At 44.4% G+C, this 18322-nt stretch overlaps 3 protein-coding genes across 6 annotated transcripts in view; 2 read left to right on the top strand and 1 right to left on the bottom strand.

Moving 5' to 3' along the window:
• abcc8 (ATP-binding cassette, sub-family C (CFTR/MRP), member 8) overlaps positions 1-1777 on the top strand; it is a 67472-nt gene extending 65695 nt beyond the window's left edge. The window contains exons 37-38 of the mRNA XM_038706603.1: positions 920-982; positions 1494-1777. Of these exons, the coding sequence (XP_038562531.1) occupies positions 920-982; positions 1494-1631 (201 nt within the window). The 3' untranslated portion in view covers positions 1632-1777. The remainder of the gene's footprint in view (positions 1-919; positions 983-1493) is intronic.
• A 128-nt stretch (positions 1778-1905) lies between these two features.
• On the top strand, positions 1906-4461 carry kcnj11 (potassium inwardly rectifying channel subfamily J member 11). Its single transcript, XM_038706604.1, has one exon. The coding sequence runs from the start codon at positions 2962-2964 to the stop codon at positions 4120-4122; it is 1161 nt and encodes a 386-aa protein (XP_038562532.1). The 5' UTR covers positions 1906-2961; the 3' UTR covers positions 4123-4461.
• A 483-nt stretch (positions 4462-4944) lies between these two features.
• The window catches only part of mob2a (MOB kinase activator 2a), a 63849-nt gene continuing 50471 nt past the window's right edge, over positions 4945-18322 (bottom strand). For all 4 annotated transcript variants that reach the window (XM_038706608.1, XM_038706607.1, XM_038706606.1 and 1 more), the window contains exons 2-5: positions 13378-13538; positions 11281-11374; positions 7374-7498; positions 4945-6831 (exon numbers count right to left, since the gene is read on the bottom strand). In XM_038706608.1, the coding sequence (XP_038562536.1) occupies positions 6512-6831; positions 7374-7498; positions 11281-11374; positions 13378-13538 (700 nt within the window). In that variant the 3' untranslated portion in view covers positions 4945-6511. The remainder of the gene's footprint in view (positions 6832-7373; positions 7499-11280; positions 11375-13377; positions 13539-18322) is intronic.

Here is an 18322-nt window from a genome sequence, read left to right as displayed (position 1 = left end):
AGTTTCTGTTAATATGACAGTTATTAGGCTACTCAGCAAACCAAATATTACAGATTGCTGGCGCTATAATCTTTGATTAGACTGACAGGACAGCTGTCGGTTGGTCGGCGGTTGCATAGCAATATAAAAAAAACGCAGCGCTTTGCTCTTTTCTAAATTCAACCAAAAAAGGCATCGCTGTGCGGCTTGCGTTATCAAACCTGCAAAGCGCTTTCTGTCAGATCAGGGCCTTATTCTTCTTTGGCGTTTTATAGAGGTTGGCATTATCCCACCTGATTGGTTTAAACAGTGCAAAATATTTAGTGTCTACCCAAAGTGATTCCATTCACAACTATAGTCCCTCTAGTTATTTTTAAGTTGTTTTTTTCCTATTTTTGTGTCTATAGTAGCATTCTCGCAACCCCCAGGGAACCACTGGTTTAAAGCATTAATCTGTCATTATGGGGGTTACATCAGGTTCTAGACAGGTTTGGATCACAGGGTTGTACCTTTTAACTAATGCTTTTAGAAAGAAAAAGGATAAAAAGAAAGCTGAAGTGGAGGAAGAGTGCATGAAGCACAAAGAGAAAGAATGAAAAGGAGGGAAAATACACAGCACAGTGAAAGCCTGAGGGCAGTCAAGTGTCGGCAAATGGCTGCTTCTTACTTAAGATCCTCTCCTGAAAGATCAGTCACAAAGAGCGACATTACTTACAGTAACGCAGCTGCACTGCCCTTGAGGAAACACAGTTGAGTGTTTCATCAGGCACACCAAGATGAGGAAAAAGAGAGGTGACAGTTTGACAAACGTTTTTCAAGGGTCAGGGTTTTTACCAGCATGAAGGAACATGTTTTACTTTGTCTCTCAAGTGTACTTTTGTCAACATGAACGCAAGTCTGTGGTAGTCAACCTCCTCTCCCTCTGCTTCTGTCCTCACAGGAGAGCATCCTGCAGAAAGTGGTGATGACTGCTTTTGCTGACCGAACAGTAGTTATTATAGCAGTGAGTACCCCCCACCTCCACGCATGCACACGCACACGCACGCACACGCACACGCACACACACACACACACACACACACCTTGCCGGATTGTGCTGAAAAGGTAAAAGGCAAGAGAGAAAAATAGGAAGGGGGGTAATCACAGCAGATGCCAGACCTCCAGGACAAATTATTTTCTTAAGGTCATTATTAAGTAATTGAAAAGATCAGCCATGAATGTTCAAAAGTCATAACTTCCTACTTTAGATATTTCACATGAACTTATCAAGAAAACCCAAAGCTCCTATTTCATCTTTCCTTAAAATAACAGCCAGATTACACATATATTGTACTACAAATGACTGAACAGATGTACAGTAAGACATTGGTGTGATAAAGCAATGCCTTTTTTGTTTATAAAGACTCATTTAGGATGTGTAAGCCTGAATTAGCTACAGTGGAGCCTCTTTCTCTTTCTCTCTGTCGCTGTGAAGTTCAATGTAGTGATCGCTTGTCTTGCCCTCTGCCACGCAGCATCGCGTCCACACCATCCTGAATGCTGACCTGGTGATTGTGATGAAGCGGGGGATCATTCTGGAGTACGACATGCCCCAGGCCCTGCTGGACAAGGAGGACAGCGTCTTCACCTCCTTCGTGCGAGCAGACAAGTAACACAAGAAGAGAGAGAGGAAGGATTAAAGGAAGACATTCAAAGTGCAATTGTCCCATGGAATATATTCCTTTTATTTTCTAATCATGTTGTATATTTGTACATAAAAAAGATAATTCTTTGTTAATAAAACATAAATTATCATTTACATTTGTGTTTTCAGTTGGGGTTGTTTGGGGGAAGGACTTGGGAATTGAGACTACAGTGACAGAAATGTTTTTTGTTTTTTTTGTGCTTGTGTGAGACTTTACGGCCTGTACAAAACAAATGAGTCATCAGCGGATCGCAGGTTTAAAATGACCTGATGCACAGCTGAGGAATACATGATGCTGTCCAGAAAGACAAGGCCAAGAGCCAAAAACTCAGCATGGTGATCATCTTCATATCCTCAAGGGTGTCAAAGTGGGATGAGAGGCTACACCTGCTGAAGCCAGGACTGACATCTGACATTACAAAGTTATATGGATGCCAGAGAAGTGCAGTGGCCTGTGAAATAAAGTCTGTCCTACGTGAGATTTCAAAACCCAGGACTGGATGTTAATGAAAAGACTGAATCTGGTCCCTGGGGGTGAAAAGCCCACTTCCTATTGATGTTAAACCAACTGCCCGAGGATGATTTACTGTAGAGTGCCCTATATTTAACCCATTATATATTCAGAGTATGAGCTGCCTGTGGCATTTAGGCTGCACAACTGAACAATTCCTAATGCGTAACGGGCCCACTGTTGCATTCTCTTTGAAAAATCACAGGAAGGGGGTACCACAGAGATGGTGGAGGGAGGGACAGCCTCTCCACCTCACCACGTCTCCATCTCACGTTACCGAGCTATAGTGAAGTGGCGGAGTGAGCGCGGAGCCTATTGCGCCACTAAAGTCTGCCTTCTCCTCCAAAGGTGATAAAACTCAGCTCAGAGATCCATTATGCTCCCGCGTCAACATTTTACATCTCACTGACTTTCCTCTACGAGGTCGCGGCGAGTAGGCACCACGGGTCGGTGGATTCATTATGGGACTGGGTGGCACAACTATGCCCGGTCGGCCAGTGTCGTGACTGACGGCGGCAGCTGCAGAGCTGGAAGGAGAATCTTCTCATGGGACTTCGCGGTTGTGGAGCGCCTGATCTGGTGGCAACGTGAGGAGACACATACTTCCAGAAAACGGGCGACAAGAAGACTCCCCTTCCTTCGCCCTACAGCTGCCACGGAGCTGGCCGATTGGTAAGAAACCGGGACGCACCGGGAAAGAGGACGGCACTTCGTCTTTCAGCCGGGCAGAGACGAGCCAGTACTTTCAAAGCCAAAAACGCTGTGGGCTACATAGTATGGGAGCGCTATGTTGTCCAGGAAAGGACTCATTCCTGATGATTACCTGCTGACACGTTTAGCTGAGGGTGTCGTGCACCCTAAATTTAATTCGAAACCGGGGAAAGCTCGGTTCATCGCCAAGAACGGCACCTGCAATGTAGCGCATACCAACATCCGAGAGCAGGGCCGATTCTTGCAGGATGTCTTCACCACTCTCGTGGATTTAAAATGGCTCCACACGCTCATCATTTTCACCATGTCCTTCCTGTGCAGCTGGCTCCTTTTCGGGATGATCTGGTGGCTCATTGCCTTTGCACACGGCGACTTGGACCAGAGAGGAGACGACTTTGTCCCGTGCGTAACGGACATTCACTCCTTCTCCTCTGCTTTCCTCTTCTCCATAGAGGTCCAGGTGACCATCGGCTTCGGGGGCCGGATGATCACGGAGGAGTGCGTCTCCGCCATCATCATCCTGATCGTGCAGAACATTGTCGGGCTGCTCATCAACGCAATCATGCTCGGCTGCATCTTCATGAAAACTGCGCAGGCCAACCGACGCGCAGAGACGCTCATTTTCAGCAAGCACGCCGTCATCTCCATCCGCAACAACAAGCTGTGCTTCATGATACGCATCGGGGACCTGAGGAAAAGCATGATCATCAGCGCCACCGTGCGAATGCAGGTGGTCAGGAGAACTAGCACCGAGGAGGGCGAGGTGGTTCCCCTGGACCAGATTGACATCCACATGGATAACCCGGTCGGCACCAACGGCGTCTTCCTGGTGTCCCCTCTCATCATCTGCCACGTCATCGACAAGGACAGCCCTCTGTATGACCTGTCCGCCTCTGACCTGCTGCACGAGCACATAGAGGTGATCGTGGTGCTGGAGGGGGTGGTGGAGACCACGGGCATCACCACGCAGGCCAGGACCTCCTACGTGTCGGAGGAGATCCTGTGGGGGCAGCGCTTTCTGCCCACAGTCTCCGAGGAGGACGGCATGTACGCGGTGGACTACTCCAAGTTCGGTAACTCAGTGAAGGTGCCGACACCGTGCTGCAGCGCCAAGAAACTGGATGAATCAGGTGGCATCGCTCAGTTTAAACTGAACGAGGGCGTCACCTCGCGGGGGACTGTGAGAAGGCGGCGGGGCAACGCGGGGGTCCGCAGATCCAGGGTGGAGACCTCGTAAACTAATAGTCCATGTAAACCATGTCTGCCAGCATTTTTTACGAGAATTGTTCAAGTTTGAGGATTGTTAAGTGACAAAAATCACATTTATTTCATAATAAATATATATAATGGATTACCTGTAATCAATAAATCATGTGCAATCCTATGCAGTCAAATGTATACACACATACGCACGCTGTTAACTCAGGGTCAGCGTGGAAAAGCACAAAGACCGAATGCACTGAGAAATATGAGATGTGGGTTTTATAAAACCTGAGGAGTCCTGTTTGATCTTTTTTTTTTTTTTTATTAAGGGTGACTGTATGTATCTAAAAGCAATAAAGGTGACTGCTTCATGTGAAGTGTGCTGTGGATGGAGAGGGCAGATAATATGATTTAAAAAGGATACTCCAACGATTCAGTACTGCAGAGCCCCAAGGATGCTGGAGTTTTGAGGTGATATCAAAATTTGTAGTAATAATCCAGCAGACAAAGCTCTATCTGTCATAAGCCACTATATCAACTGATAAATTATCCTGGCTTTTTGTACTTTGTGTTAATTTACTAAGGAGTCATTTTATTTCTATGTGACCGTCCCTGCCTTGACTTCTACGTCTTTCAAATTTCATGCAAAGCAGGTTTTCGGATATAAATCTGTAGCCACCAAGCTCAAATTGGGGTAACCCTTTACCCATGTCCTCATTATGAGTGAACTACGTGTAAAATTGGTGAGTTCCCCTTTAAAAACAGCACCGTTTTTATAAGGCCCACAAAAACACTACTTTCCTCTTGCTTAATTTACACAGACACTCACACGTTCATACAAAAGACACAGGCAGGGTGGCATTTCTGTCTTTTATTAGATTATAATTCGCAGAGCTTAAAATATTAAATTGCTTTTAACTTAGTTAATAATTAAAATACATAAAAACGAGAGCCAGAACTGAAGAACCCTGCAAAAAAAAAAAATAAATAAAAAAGGAGAATTATAAACCCAATCCTCCTCCATATAGAGGCTATGTCTGACAGGACCCGCTTGTGATTCTTTGTCCAAGTCCAAGCAGACTGTGCATCTTCTATACATGTGTAATGATACCATTATTGTTATTATTTCTGAACTAATTTTCCTCTGATAATCTTTTTTAAGAAAAGCAAATTTTTAAGGGACAGATAAAAACAAAAAAACAGAAGTGGAGATTTTTTTGTTTTTCACTGGGAGTACTGGTGACTGTTAAACAGCAGAGAAGCTCCACACCATCTACGCCCACCCCCTCCTTTCTGTCGCCATCTCTCCCTCCCTGGGCCTGCAGACATTACCTCATGTCTTTGTCCTTCTGTGCTGCTGGAGTGGGTGTTGGTGGTGGTGCTGGTGGGTTAGCGGGCTGCCGCTGTGTTGAACACCAGCAAACAGCTCTGATTCAGCCTCACCGGTCTGTCTCAAAGTATCACATTAAATATCTAACACACAATCTTTATAGTTTCTTCTCTCCCTGTTTCTGTGCCGTTCTCTACATGTTTGCTGCCCTCTGCAGGTAGGCTCTGTGACATGGTTGTTAGGGACACACCAGGCGATTATGTGACTATACTGTAGTTAAATACGATCGACATCTGTCATACGAAGGACTGAGCAGTCTGGTGAATAAGGGACAGAGACTGAATAAGGAGAGTGACTTCTCTCTGGCAGCAGTGACGTATTCTCTCAGGTCCTGAGTAGGAAGCGCTTTAATCATCCCCAACATGAACAACCCAAACAGTGATTGGCTAGTATCGCCCCGTCAGGCAGTAACGTGGCTCCCTACTGGCCAGCGTAATGGCCGTCTCCCGCCGCAGGCCACCTCCCGCAGCAGGGGAGGGGGAGGGGGGTGGGGAGGACGAGCCCGCAGGAGAGCACAGACGCCTCTTCTCCATACATTAACAACACTGTACAAAAGTAGGTTGAAGCAAAGCAGAGCCCCCTTCCTGTACTGTATGTTAGGTAGAGGATGGAGGGAGGTGAAGGGCCGATGGACACACCGCACCCCCCTCCACACAACCAACAAAAAAATAAAACTGAATAAAACGTCAACAAAAATAAAAGTGAAATAAAACCAAAAATAAAACATACACATACTTTTTGTTCCTAGTTTAAATTGCAGAGAAGATGGGAGGGATTTGCCCCTGGGAGGAACACTCACGCCAATTCCTGCTGGCGTGACAAACCCAACCCCCCCCCTGCCAACCCAACCCCCCCCAAAAACCCTCCCCCCTCTTCCGGCTGGTTGGTTGGTGTCGTAGCGAAATATAAGGGTAGTGGAAGGTCTCTAAAGTCCTGCTGGCACCGACGAGGAGGGGGCCAGGCTGTCTTTCCTTCTCTTCTCTATCTGATCTTCTATCACCCCCAGGGCTGCTGTCTCAACGCCGCCCCCCGCTCATCTCTCCGTCACATGGTTTTGTGAAGAAGGGGAGGGCGCAGAGGCTGGGGTGGACGGGGCCGGGGTGGGGGCGGGTGGCGGGGCCGGGGTGCAGAGGATTTCGGACAGGTCGTCCATGATACAGGTCTCCTTGGGGTCGACCAGGTTGAATTCCCTTACGAAAACGATGAAATGTGCATACAGAGTGTTCAAGTGGCCCTGCAGGTCCAGAGCCACCGTCTCTTTAAAGTGCGCCCAGTAGAGGTGAGCCAGCACGTGGAACAGGTACCGGCAGATCTTCTTTACCAAGGACTCAAAAGAGTTGGGGAACTCTTTGCCTGAAGGGTAAAAAAGGGTACAAAACAAGACAGGAGAGATTGGATTAGGCACAGGAATCACCAGTGTATTCTATAAATTTATATCAACATGTCCCATGAAAGACCATAAGCAATGCCTTAGGTTGTCTCTCAAAACTTTCTGACTTCCATACCCCGTGTGTGCCACTCAGCCCCAAGCCTATTCTTTCCTACATGTAAACATTTAAAAAAAAAAGAAAAAAAAAAGGTTGTTTTCTATATGTAGAAAAAATATCTTTGGCCTGTTTGGACAAAGCAAACAGTCATAAAATGTCAACTCGCTAGGGGTTTTTTAGAATGCAAACCAAATGATTAATGAAATAATAGAGAAAGTGACAGAAAAAAATTATTTCAAGATAAAACAAGTCCTTCTATGTTTTTTCAAAGAACTGTTTATTGTTGAACCACCACTCATTTACTCGATCCCCAAATTTGAACATGAAGCAGCAGGGGGCAGCAGCACAACACCAGTGACTTCTGTAGCCCTTCACAGGCCCTGCAGGCCTGGAAACTGAGACACTCACCGTATTTTGTGGGAAAGATTTCCTCATCTGTGACCAGTTTCTGACAAAGACTCATTACAAAGTCGACATATTGTGGAGCAGTGCACTTCGTCTTCTTCCCCCTCTCGTCATACCAGTAGTATATTCTAGAAAGAGACAGACAAAGAGGATCAGTGCTTGTCATTACACCCTCCACAAATCATCAAAGAGCAAGGTATCATTCCACAACTGTGAGCTGGGCTTTAATTCATCATAATGAAAGTTTTCAAAAGAAAGCTTGTGCTTCATTGTAGCGATAGACCGATTAACTGGTCGGCTCATTAATCGCGCATTTTTGGGTCAATGAGCATCGGCCCGATACCTGCACTCACAAGGACGATATAGAAAAAATGTCTGCAGGCAGCCTGGTCAGTGTGGCTGCTGTGGAACAATGTTAGTGCTCCCACCTGTGAGTTTTGTGGTGAAAAAGTTAGTTTGGAGCCCTAAATGTCAACATCGTCTTTTCTAAATGTGAACACGTTTCTCTCATCATAAATGTCAGCTAATCTAATCTAAAACCATTACTGGCTAGTGTTAAATGTATATTGTTACACTGAAGAGAATAATGCAGCTGAATGATGTCACTTAGTGACAAACTGTACCCCACTCTCCCTTAAACACCGGTCAGGTTCTAAAATCTACAGCATAACCCAAAGTATGTTTCTATTTTATTCATTGATAAAAACACCAATCTAAAACAACATGTTACTGGCTAAGATAACATGCATATTAGTTTGTACTCTGCATGGAATAATCTAATTACACATGATTTGATATTGGCATTATAGATCGGCCGCCCTGCTCTCTAAATACCGGTATTTATTCAACCATTGAAAAACCCTTATCGGTTGACCAGCAGTTCATTCAAGCAGGATGAGAAACAACACATGCAGGTGGCCAATGAGACGCAATTGGCCCTTTTTCCTCACCCAGCGAAAACCCATACTCCCAATGTCATCTTTCTGAACAACACAGATCAGAATGAAGACAGGGTGCACGAAACTACAAACTGTCTCCTGTGTCTCATATGGACACATCCTTATCCAGATATCATGTCTATTTTCATTCCAGTGGACTTGCTGAACCCTGCGTCCAGGAGCTTTCCCGATTGAGCCAAAGTCCCTGCTGTTACAGGAGTTAACGGGACATGGACCCTCCCCCAGTCCCGGGCCAGTCCCGCTGCTGGTCAAACATTACACACGGGGGGTGACCCAGATAGCTCAATTGTAGGCGGGTGGATTGGAGCCATAGTTAACAAATGTCAAACAGCAGGTCGGCAGACACCTTAGAGACAGATGAATGAGCAGCAGGAGGTTACTGGCGAGCTAACAAGGGAGGAGACGGCGAAACAGGACCGGTAAGGTAACCAAATAGACAAAAGGCGAGCTGACTGATCAGTGAGCTGGAAAAGGTCAATTAATGAGCAGATAAAACACTGAAAAGAAATGTGCATGCAGGTGTTAGTGTTAGCGGAGTGGGTCTGGGAGGCAGTGGGGCAGACATTAAAAATCCTGAGGAATGTAAATCGTTCACATAACTGACCCTGCATGAGCAAAACCTACTGACCACAGCGCCAGGACAGACTAGACTTACTCACACAGGATTCGACTGTGTGGGAGAGACACTGACTAAACTACAAACATGCCTTCTCTCGACTCCCACACACTCGCCCAGATGTGATAAAGCTAAGGCCATATACAGTATGAAACGCTACTACAGAGGGGGGTTTACTTACTGTTTATGTACACATGGGTTGGGGCTTGATAGCATTTTATTGAATGTAAATGTTTACAAATTGCTTACTTAATATTTTAAAAACAAAAAATGTTGTACCTTTAGTTTGTGTCAATTTTTCAGGCTTGTTTTGTAATGTAATAAATTGGGTTCATAGCAGTCTCATGTTTTCTCTATTCTCACGTATTGTTTTAATTTATTTATCATTTCTGATTGAATCCCCTCTCTAATCTCCCAGATATTTTTCATTTCATTTTGGAGGTTACAGGATGGGCTACTGGTGCTGTGGGTGGGGTTAGGTGGTTATGAAATGTCATCATGGTGGGAATGGTGGCACACTGTACAGGGTGGGGACAAACAACATATATGTTGCTATGGGGCGATTTGATATCTTGCTGAACAAGCACAGTGTCTATGTTTAAAGGATGTAATAAAAGCAATAAAAAGTTCATCATAAAACAACAACTATAACTTAAAGATTACATGTTGGAAAGCGAGCTAAATGACTACCTGGACGTTTTGTAGTCTTGGCTTAGGACATAAAACATTTCATAAGAGATCTGTAACAGAGCTTAACGAATCTGTGCATTTTAGCAACCAAATCCAAAATGGAACTGGCTTTAAGAACCCAACACTAATGAACAGTGTGAGCGTGTTACCACACATCTCCTTCTCGCTCTCTGCGACACACACACCCATCTATCCACCCACCCATACAAAATGGGTCTAAATAGCTAGCAAATGGTTCCGTTCCCTCATAGCCCATGGAAACTTTTTCCTTCTAAAAATAGTGCTGAGCTCTGCCTTTGGGCAGGGGCACTGACGCTGCTGTGACTGTGGCTCAGTCAGTTTTCACCACAGAGAGGGGTGCGGGTGCCAGGTCCTGCACGGGCAGGAAAGGGTGGGGTGCCGGGCAGCGGGGAAGGTACAATCATAAATGGTGGGCCTCATCTTAGAAACACAGTGTTGACAGTCAGAGTTTTAATCAAACAGAAATGCATTAAACCTTTGAGCTGAATCCGGAGTGGAGCTGTGAGACAAACTAAGAAGTCCAATCCTTTTTCCTCTTGATTAAGACATTACCTCTGTTTTCCACAGGTCAATAGACCGTGCAAACAGAAGCATGTTAATCTGCTTTCTTCACTCTTTACATACCGCAGGCGAAGCACATTAGCTTCCTCCTTTTCTCTGGGTTAGTAGCTGTAGCTTAAAGCCAGGGTAGGCAATTTATTTCAGAGGCATTTTTTGTTCTATTTGTTGAAATTCCCTTTACATGCCAACAGCGATCAATAAATGAAATGGGAAAAAAAATCTGTTGCAGGAGGATAATAATGAGCACAGCTAATGACTGGCTACCTGTGTGCACTCTGCCCGTGTACTCACTGAGAATGAATATGTGTTTTGGGGGAGTAGCTTTGGAGAGAGTCCTGAAGGGAGGGGGTAGGTGATTTTTACTTTCAAAATCAAACCATCTCTTGCTAGTTTCTTCAACGTTGCCTAACCTAGCTTTAAGGTGACAGAAGTGAAAATATTCCACTGTTGACTGTGAGGTTAACTCGTGACAAGTTTTTCTTTCATAGCAACATTTGGCATGTGTCATTTCTCAACGGCTGTGTTGTTTGTCATTCATGTCATTGTCATTTCTTTGTCCAGGGTGAGCGCGCTTGTAGGCTGCGTTTGATGTGTGACATGTAGTGATTGTTTCTCCAAGTGTGGGTAATCAGGTTTTTAGCCTTCAGTGAGAAATGAAGGCTTCTCTCCAAAGACCAAAGACAAGGGCTCACACATAAAGATGTCACCCCACCCTGACTGGGTAAACTAGTTAGATAAATATTTACACTTGCCCTGTTAGCATGGCGTGAATAAGCCTCCATGTTATGATTATCTTTTAACACTACACTAGGCAGTGTGTGGGATGTGAATATAATGTAAACCTGCCCACATTAAATATGCTGTAAAGCTGCATACTGCACAGTCCAAGATGACCAGTGTGGCTGGTTAAAAGAGTGCGCCACTGGGCTACGAGTCATCCCTCGCTGCCCGGGGAAACATCGCTTGATGAATTAACCAATGGGACACTAGATTTCTGATGAATAAACCAATGGGCCACGGCAGGTGAGTGATGAATAAACCAAAAGCAGGGGAGATAACTTACGTGTTGCAGGCCGTCATGGCTTGACAGGTCTCCCCAGTGCAGAACTCTGAGATGGTGCTGTACTGCAGGTTGATAAGGTTGAAGAATGTTGTCGCTGTGGCAAAGACAAGAGAGAGCAGCACGTTATTCGTGTGTGTCGTCAGTTACGCAGGAATGAATCGTCAAGGTCATTTATTTATCACTATACAACACAAGACTGCGCAACGAAATGAAAGTTTATAGCCCCTTCATGCTACAAAAATAGAAATTAACAGATAATTATATTTATATCAGAGGACTGTAGTACTGTCAGAACATAAAAGTGGACTATTTGGGTCTCCAGTGGATGATGAGAATACACATACAGTACTGTAGAGTGTACACTGCAGTGCATTAGTGGGACAGTCACAGTCACATGCGCACACTAATCCATCAGGTCACCACATCCTTAAACAGTGTGAAATTTGAAAAATGGGAGCCGCCTACAGCTTCAGTAAGCATGAAACAGGTATTTTCTGTCACGTGGGAAACTCTTTCACAGCTTGCTTTGCTGTGAAAGCATTATGCAAATCCGGGGTCTATTGCGTGTAGAAGAGAAAACCTTTCAGTCACAAATATTTGTTTTTCTGTTAGATGTATTCAGACATGTGCCATCTTTCTGGTATGTCGACATTCCTTAAACTGTGTGCCTTTGTATGCAAATAATGAATTTACTGAAAGCCTACAACAACATATTGCAGGAGTCATCTCATTCGTTTGGAGCACTTCAAGGAAACATTCAGTGTTGAGAGTTTTTTTTAGGCCTGAGCGAAGTCAACATAATCAACCTCAACTAGCTGAAATAAATAAATTAACAAGTATAGATAGTTTGATGATTTACTTTCGGTATTACAATATTACTATTTTGTATATAAATAATATGTATAAAATGATGTGTTCATGCAGAGGGTACACTGATACAATACTTAACTTGCAGCAGAGCAGTGCAAGCCACACTTTGTTTAACCTGCAGCTTATGATGCTTAAATACGGTCCACTATAAAGTCAAGTAGGAGCAACAGCATGGTCAACCCTTTAAAACGTTTCATATAATAATTTAATGCGCTGAACCTCTCTGAGCAGCAGTGAACTGATCTGGCTCCAATTTGTGAAAACATGTCCATGATTTTCTGTCATGTTGAGCAATGAAATTACTGTCATTTGGATTTCTCCTTCCACACGGAACAAAGAAACACAAGGACACAATTTGAAAGTTGTACTGTCTCACAGGAAGCCTTCAGAACCCATCCCCTCTTTTCGTGCTCAACAAAAAAGCCGCCAAGTGCAAACATATTCAGTGTTGCACTGTTGGTTTATACAGGTGGGAAGAATTAAATGACTCCAAATCATTATTGATTTGGTTCAACAAACTATTAATCAAAATGCTGCTCAGCCCTATTGTTTGTGTTAAAACAACTACTGGTGGATACAAGTCGATGTAAGCCAGCTTATATAACCTCCACTTTCAACACATTAACATGTGAAAACATGCCCCACCTGTTTTATTGGTCTAAAACGGAAAGAAGAGCGCTTGCTTTTTTTCCTACCCTTTTCTCTCGCGAGCACCTGGCTGGTTTGGATACATAACCAAAACAAAGTCAAGGAGACAGAAAAAATAAAGAGCCTGATGAGATCGATCAAGTAGCAGTGAGTTTACAGAACTCCAGAGACGCGGCTCATAATGACAACTATAAATTTCAGTGAGAGTTAAAACACTGCTCTGAAGCTGGTGTTTAAAGAAGCGGTGTGTGTGCTGTTACTGGGAACAGGCTCAGTGCTGTGCCAGGCCTGCGTCCTGTTAGCGGCTTGGCTCTGTCAGAATCACATCTCCAACACCACTGGAACATTGTGTCATCAAGACAAATGCATACCAGCTTAGAAAAACAATTCCAAACCCTTGAGGAAATTTTTACATAAGTCAGAACAAATGCTGAGCTTGACTAAAGGATTTTAATGTCATAAATGAAATAATAGGCCCCTAAAAAAAGCAACGATAACAGTGTTCCTAATTATAGTAGCAGTTTCTGTTGGACATCTTGATCAGCTTTGTGTTCATTTTCTACCACCATAGTCACTCACTGTTGCTGGCTAGCCATTCGTTGAGGTCTATCTCTCTGGGCAGCACCACCAGCTCCTTGAGGTCAAAGTCCACCACTCGGATTTTTGTGTACTCTAGCTCCAAGTACTGCTTCTTCTCTTCTGCTGGAGGCTTCTTTCCATTTGGCTTCGTCTTCGACTTCCTGCAAGGCAGAAGAAAAGAGGACAGGTTGAGGAGCTGCAAAAGACTTGAAAGGGGGCTTTAGATTAAAGATTAAATTACAAAGCAATAAATTACAAAACTGCAGTACATTTACTGCTTAATCGGACATAGTTGTGAACGGGAGGCAATATAAGCTCTATGATGGACTGCTAGCATATTCATTTTCCAGAAGGGCCGACATGATGCCACCTTAAAACGTAGCATCCAAACAGATATTCAGGTAGTGTCAGCCAAATGCTGAGCCAAAACGAATGTGGAGGACCAATCAGCACAACTTGGTTCTGCAGTAAAATTCCACTTGATGAACGGTGAAGTCAGCAGGTTATTTGTTACGCATCAAATGCGCTGCAAATGGAAAAAGCCACTTGCAGAAAAAGTTACAAAGACACATCAGCCTGAGCCCAGACCCACAGATCTATAAACTAACTGAATCTCTTTACTTGGCTTTTTCGAAACTGAATTTACGGCAGCCTAAACAGACCAAACAAAGATTCCTCTGTTCCTGACCTCTAACTCTGACCTGTGACATAATGTAGGTCTATAGCTTCCACAGAGACAGCCGTCCCCAGCGCCTTGTACTTCAACTGCTAGTTTTAGCATGGGGATGTCATATCACACTCTCTCTGCACTTCCAGGGCTGTAACCTCTCCTCCCCCAGCCCCTGCTCCCCGTCTCTATCAGTGGAGGCAGTGCAATCTGGGGTCAAAGATTAGAAGGGCCGCAGGGGTCCAGACGAACGTTTCACATTTGTGCCACTGGTGAGCAGTTTTCATTTAGGTGCACCTGGAGCTGGGCGGTACAGCCTAAAATGGTACAAAGGTAAAAATCACAGTATACTTTGAAGCACAGAGAGTAATGGTATATATTATGGTATATAGCAGGGGGTTTTCAAAGTGTGAGGAAGGCCTTTCCAGGGGTGCTCCAAACAGTTTGAGGGGGCGCTCAGTGAATGGAAGTGAATCAATATTACATTACTTTTTGCATTAGTTATCAAAAGGCGATCACATAGAATAGCCTATGTGTTAGAGTTCAGAGACACAGTAGTTTAGGGGAACTGCCCCCCCCAGAGTCAGAAACTAATAAATGCGTTATGACAGATCTTTTTTAAAAACTATTTTGTGTAGTCAGAAGTTATGTCAAACAGCAATATAAGGTTATTTTGGCTCAAGTGTTGACTGTCTATGTGATCAAATAATATAATCATGATCCCATAGGCATTAAGGAATTGAGCGAAACCTACCAAGTAAACTTAAGATGTGGTGGGGGCAGCTTGTAGAACAGTGTAAATTTTAAATTTTGTAAATTTTTGTGTGGCCACCATTATTTTCCAGCACTGCCTTAAAACTCTTGGGCATGGTGTTCACCAGAGCTTCACACACATGGAGTCTCCACTCCTCCTTTACATGGTGTCATTTCTTCAGTGTTGTCAAATGAAAAAATATAATTAAATATTTACAAAGATGTGAGGGTTGTACTCACTTTTGTGAGATACTGTATATATGCTTTTCAAACTTCTTCTGAAGGGGTAAAGCACTGGTATTCATACTGGACATATTTCATATAGGACAGGAGTATTTTGAGAACATTTACTATGCAAACAAAAAAATATAAAACCTTTTGTAGTTGTCTATTGAAAATAGGCTATTATTTGAAAGAATACATGAACACATTACCTAATTTCTAGAAGGTTATTTCGTATCTCACCGTTTTAATTCTACTTAATTCTCCACCTTATTTGGATATTTTCCATCAGACGCATGCAAACACCTGTGTGTCTGACTGCTTACACCTGCCTCAGAGTCCTCGCCTCTCTCCGTTTCTCACTCCCTCTGTGTTGTAAGTCTGTTGACTTTCTTCGTCAGCAGTGTGTTTTATAAAGTCGCCCAAAAAACATGACTTGCGTTTGGGATCACCAGCGATTCCATTTTCACAACAGCAGGTGAGCCGCATGTGGAGGAGGCATGTTGGTCTTGACGTAGCTTATAAGACTACTTAGATAAGGGGGCAGGGGTGACGTAGGGTCAGGCCTGGGTATATTTTCGTTACGACAAAATAGTCCAAAGAAATGTGGGAGGCGTACAGGACGCGGTGTCACACATGTGCAGACACACAGAGGAAAGACTAATGAAAATGTTTTTTTGAACAGATTTTTGTCCACATGTGCGACCACAGTGGTTGCACCCTGGACTGATACATGAGTGAGACAAATAAGACCGAGGAGGAGTAGCCTGGCACAGTCATTACAAAATCCAGACATATGTAATGGGACTATCCAACAACCCTTCTTCATCACGTTGAAAGTCAGAGCTAACAATAGCCAACTTGATCAGTTTTCTGTTTCAGGCATTCCTCATCCTGTAATGACTATTCCTTTTCTCAACTGTTCCCTACATCTTTATTTCCCTCCTGCTTGGCTCTGCTACCGTTGTTTGGGTTTGCTTAAGGACAAGGGAGTTTCAGTTTGCTCCGAGAATTTATTGTGCTTTTGTTGACCCTCGTTTCCGCCTGTCTAGGGCTCACCCCCTCTATCTTCAGTTCTCATCCCTCCTCTCTCCACACCCTCTTTCTAAACACAGTGATCCAGCAATGTGTTCTTGGCTCTTGACTTCCCCCTTTCCTTTCCCACTCACATTCCCAGATCACCACCTCCTACCATTCCCGAAAGACAGCAGTTCTGGCTCCTGGACCAGCGAGAGCTGTTCTAACAGCACTAATGATGAGGGATCATAAACACTATTTTCCAGCAGCAGCCAAAAAAACCCCTTCTCACTCTCTCTCCAGCTCTGCTGCGACTAACACTCGACTTTACAGAAAAGAAGCAACAGCTGGTGGGGCTTCTGCAGGAAAAGGGGCTTTCACGTTCACAGTCCACATGTAGCCAGAGATATTAGAAATATATTTAGAGAGAAAGGATTGAGAACTGGGGGAGGGAAGAGAGAAGGGGGAGTCAGAGCAGAGGGATAGAAAGGAATGAGAAGAGGAGGTAGATCGACACAGACTCAGCTGATATCCATGGGAACTAATAAACACTTACAAAACATGACAGGCCTGTGGAGCACGAGGCCTCTTGGCCAGAGCACCTTATTCAAAAGCCCTTTGCAATTCCCCTCTCCAGGAAGCGTCGTCCTGCTTTCCACCTCAGCAAACAAGGGAAGGCGTGTCAGCATGTGGATGTATAGGGAGCCTGCAGCTGTTTACTTTGTAAATGTTTAAATTTCACCATTTACATGTCCGTTGTCGTCTAATTTAGCCGTCAGGAGAAATGCTTAGCTGTAAAACTGCCTTCAGGCCTCCTGTGAAAATGTTACGATCTGAAGGGGAAACATTTGCACAGTCACGGACACGCGCACACACGTTCTCATTTGCCGGGTAATGACTGATTAAGGTATTCGGCTCATCTTATCAGGCCAATCCTGAGCTTGTTTTGGCCTCATTTAAAAACCAAGGACATCGCAGAGTACACTGCTGGCTAATTATTGAGTGGCCACTTTCTGTTTCACCCTTTTCCAATATCTTGTCTTTCTTTAGGCTTGTAGGCTTTTCCTTCTCTCGTTTCCTCTTCATGGCTCATTGCCCTCTCTTTTCATCTCTTTCTGCCCTTACCCTTCATTTGTCTGTCCCCAACTATTATCCTGTCCCAACAGCTTCCCATTTACCTCACTCCATGACTCACATTTCAATTACTGTTCCCCCCCCACACATTTTTTCTTTAACTTAAGGCTCCTTCCCCTGCCTGTTTTATCATTTGTTTAATTTCTCCTTATCTCTGTCTGGTTCCTTCTCCCTCTCAATCCACCACCCCCACCCCTTCTTCCTGCACATGAGGGCACAGACAGATTCATGTGGTCCGTGTGGTTTTGCGCTGTGAGCTACATGTTCTGTCATGTGAAAGAGCTTTACCCCGAGGATGGAGCTTCATCCACAGATACAGTCAGCTCTCACAACTTTTCAAAGGCTTTGCTAAGCTCCTGAGGAAAAAAAGAACAAAAAGTTCAGCTCCTGTGAAAGGTTCAACTTGCCCCCCCCCTTCCTTTTGAAAACATTCTGTTTTACTGAGCTATTTCCTGCCTCTCCCCCTCTGTAATTTCATCATTTTCCATACAAACGCCTCCTCCACTTCTTGCGAACATTTGTGTGGTAAGGGGAGTTGAAATTCTGGAGCCATTAGTTTATTTTAGGATAAAGAAAACTTCCTCTATGCCAGCACTCCTCCCCTCATACGTACATAGTCTGTCTTCACACACACACACACACACACACAGCTTTGTCTCTTCTTGGTAAAGTTCTCCCAGGCAAGTCTTTGCCATAAAAGGCAGCAGATACATTTTTCTCCTCATCAGATCAGAGTCAGATCAGGGCAGGCCAGAAGACACGAGTGGAGGGGAACTGAGGCCACGGTCAGGCACATGTCTCCGGGCCGGGACGGGGACAGCTACAACCTCCCTAGCACCAACAGGGACCAGTCTGTGCTACAGCAGACTCACGGTCAACAAAACCTGGTTGGGCTCGGTGGAATAACACGAGTGTACTAAGAGCCACGAGAAAAATCACATGCGCAACTGTGATGTCGTTTGAACTTTTGAGGTGGAGGGCGTGTAGCAGGAAGACAGACATGGTGGTGTTTACCTGCAATAAAAATCAATAAGGAAATAGGGTTGTATAGTCAGGTGACATGGAGGTCACCGCTGCAGAGCTGTGGATTGACTAACCCAACAGCTGTTCAACTCAGTCTGTTAGCCCCTTTCACTTTCCCCTGCAACACCA

This window comes from Micropterus salmoides, unplaced genomic scaffold (genome assembly GCF_014851395.1).
Source record: "Micropterus salmoides isolate LMB-PRFRI ecotype aquatic unplaced genomic scaffold, ASM1485139v1 Ms_hic_scaffold_8, whole genome shotgun sequence".
In the NCBI taxonomy this organism is placed as follows: Eukaryota; Metazoa; Chordata; class Actinopteri; order Centrarchiformes; family Centrarchidae; genus Micropterus; species Micropterus salmoides.
This window is presented reverse-complemented; position numbering and strand designations above follow the sequence as displayed.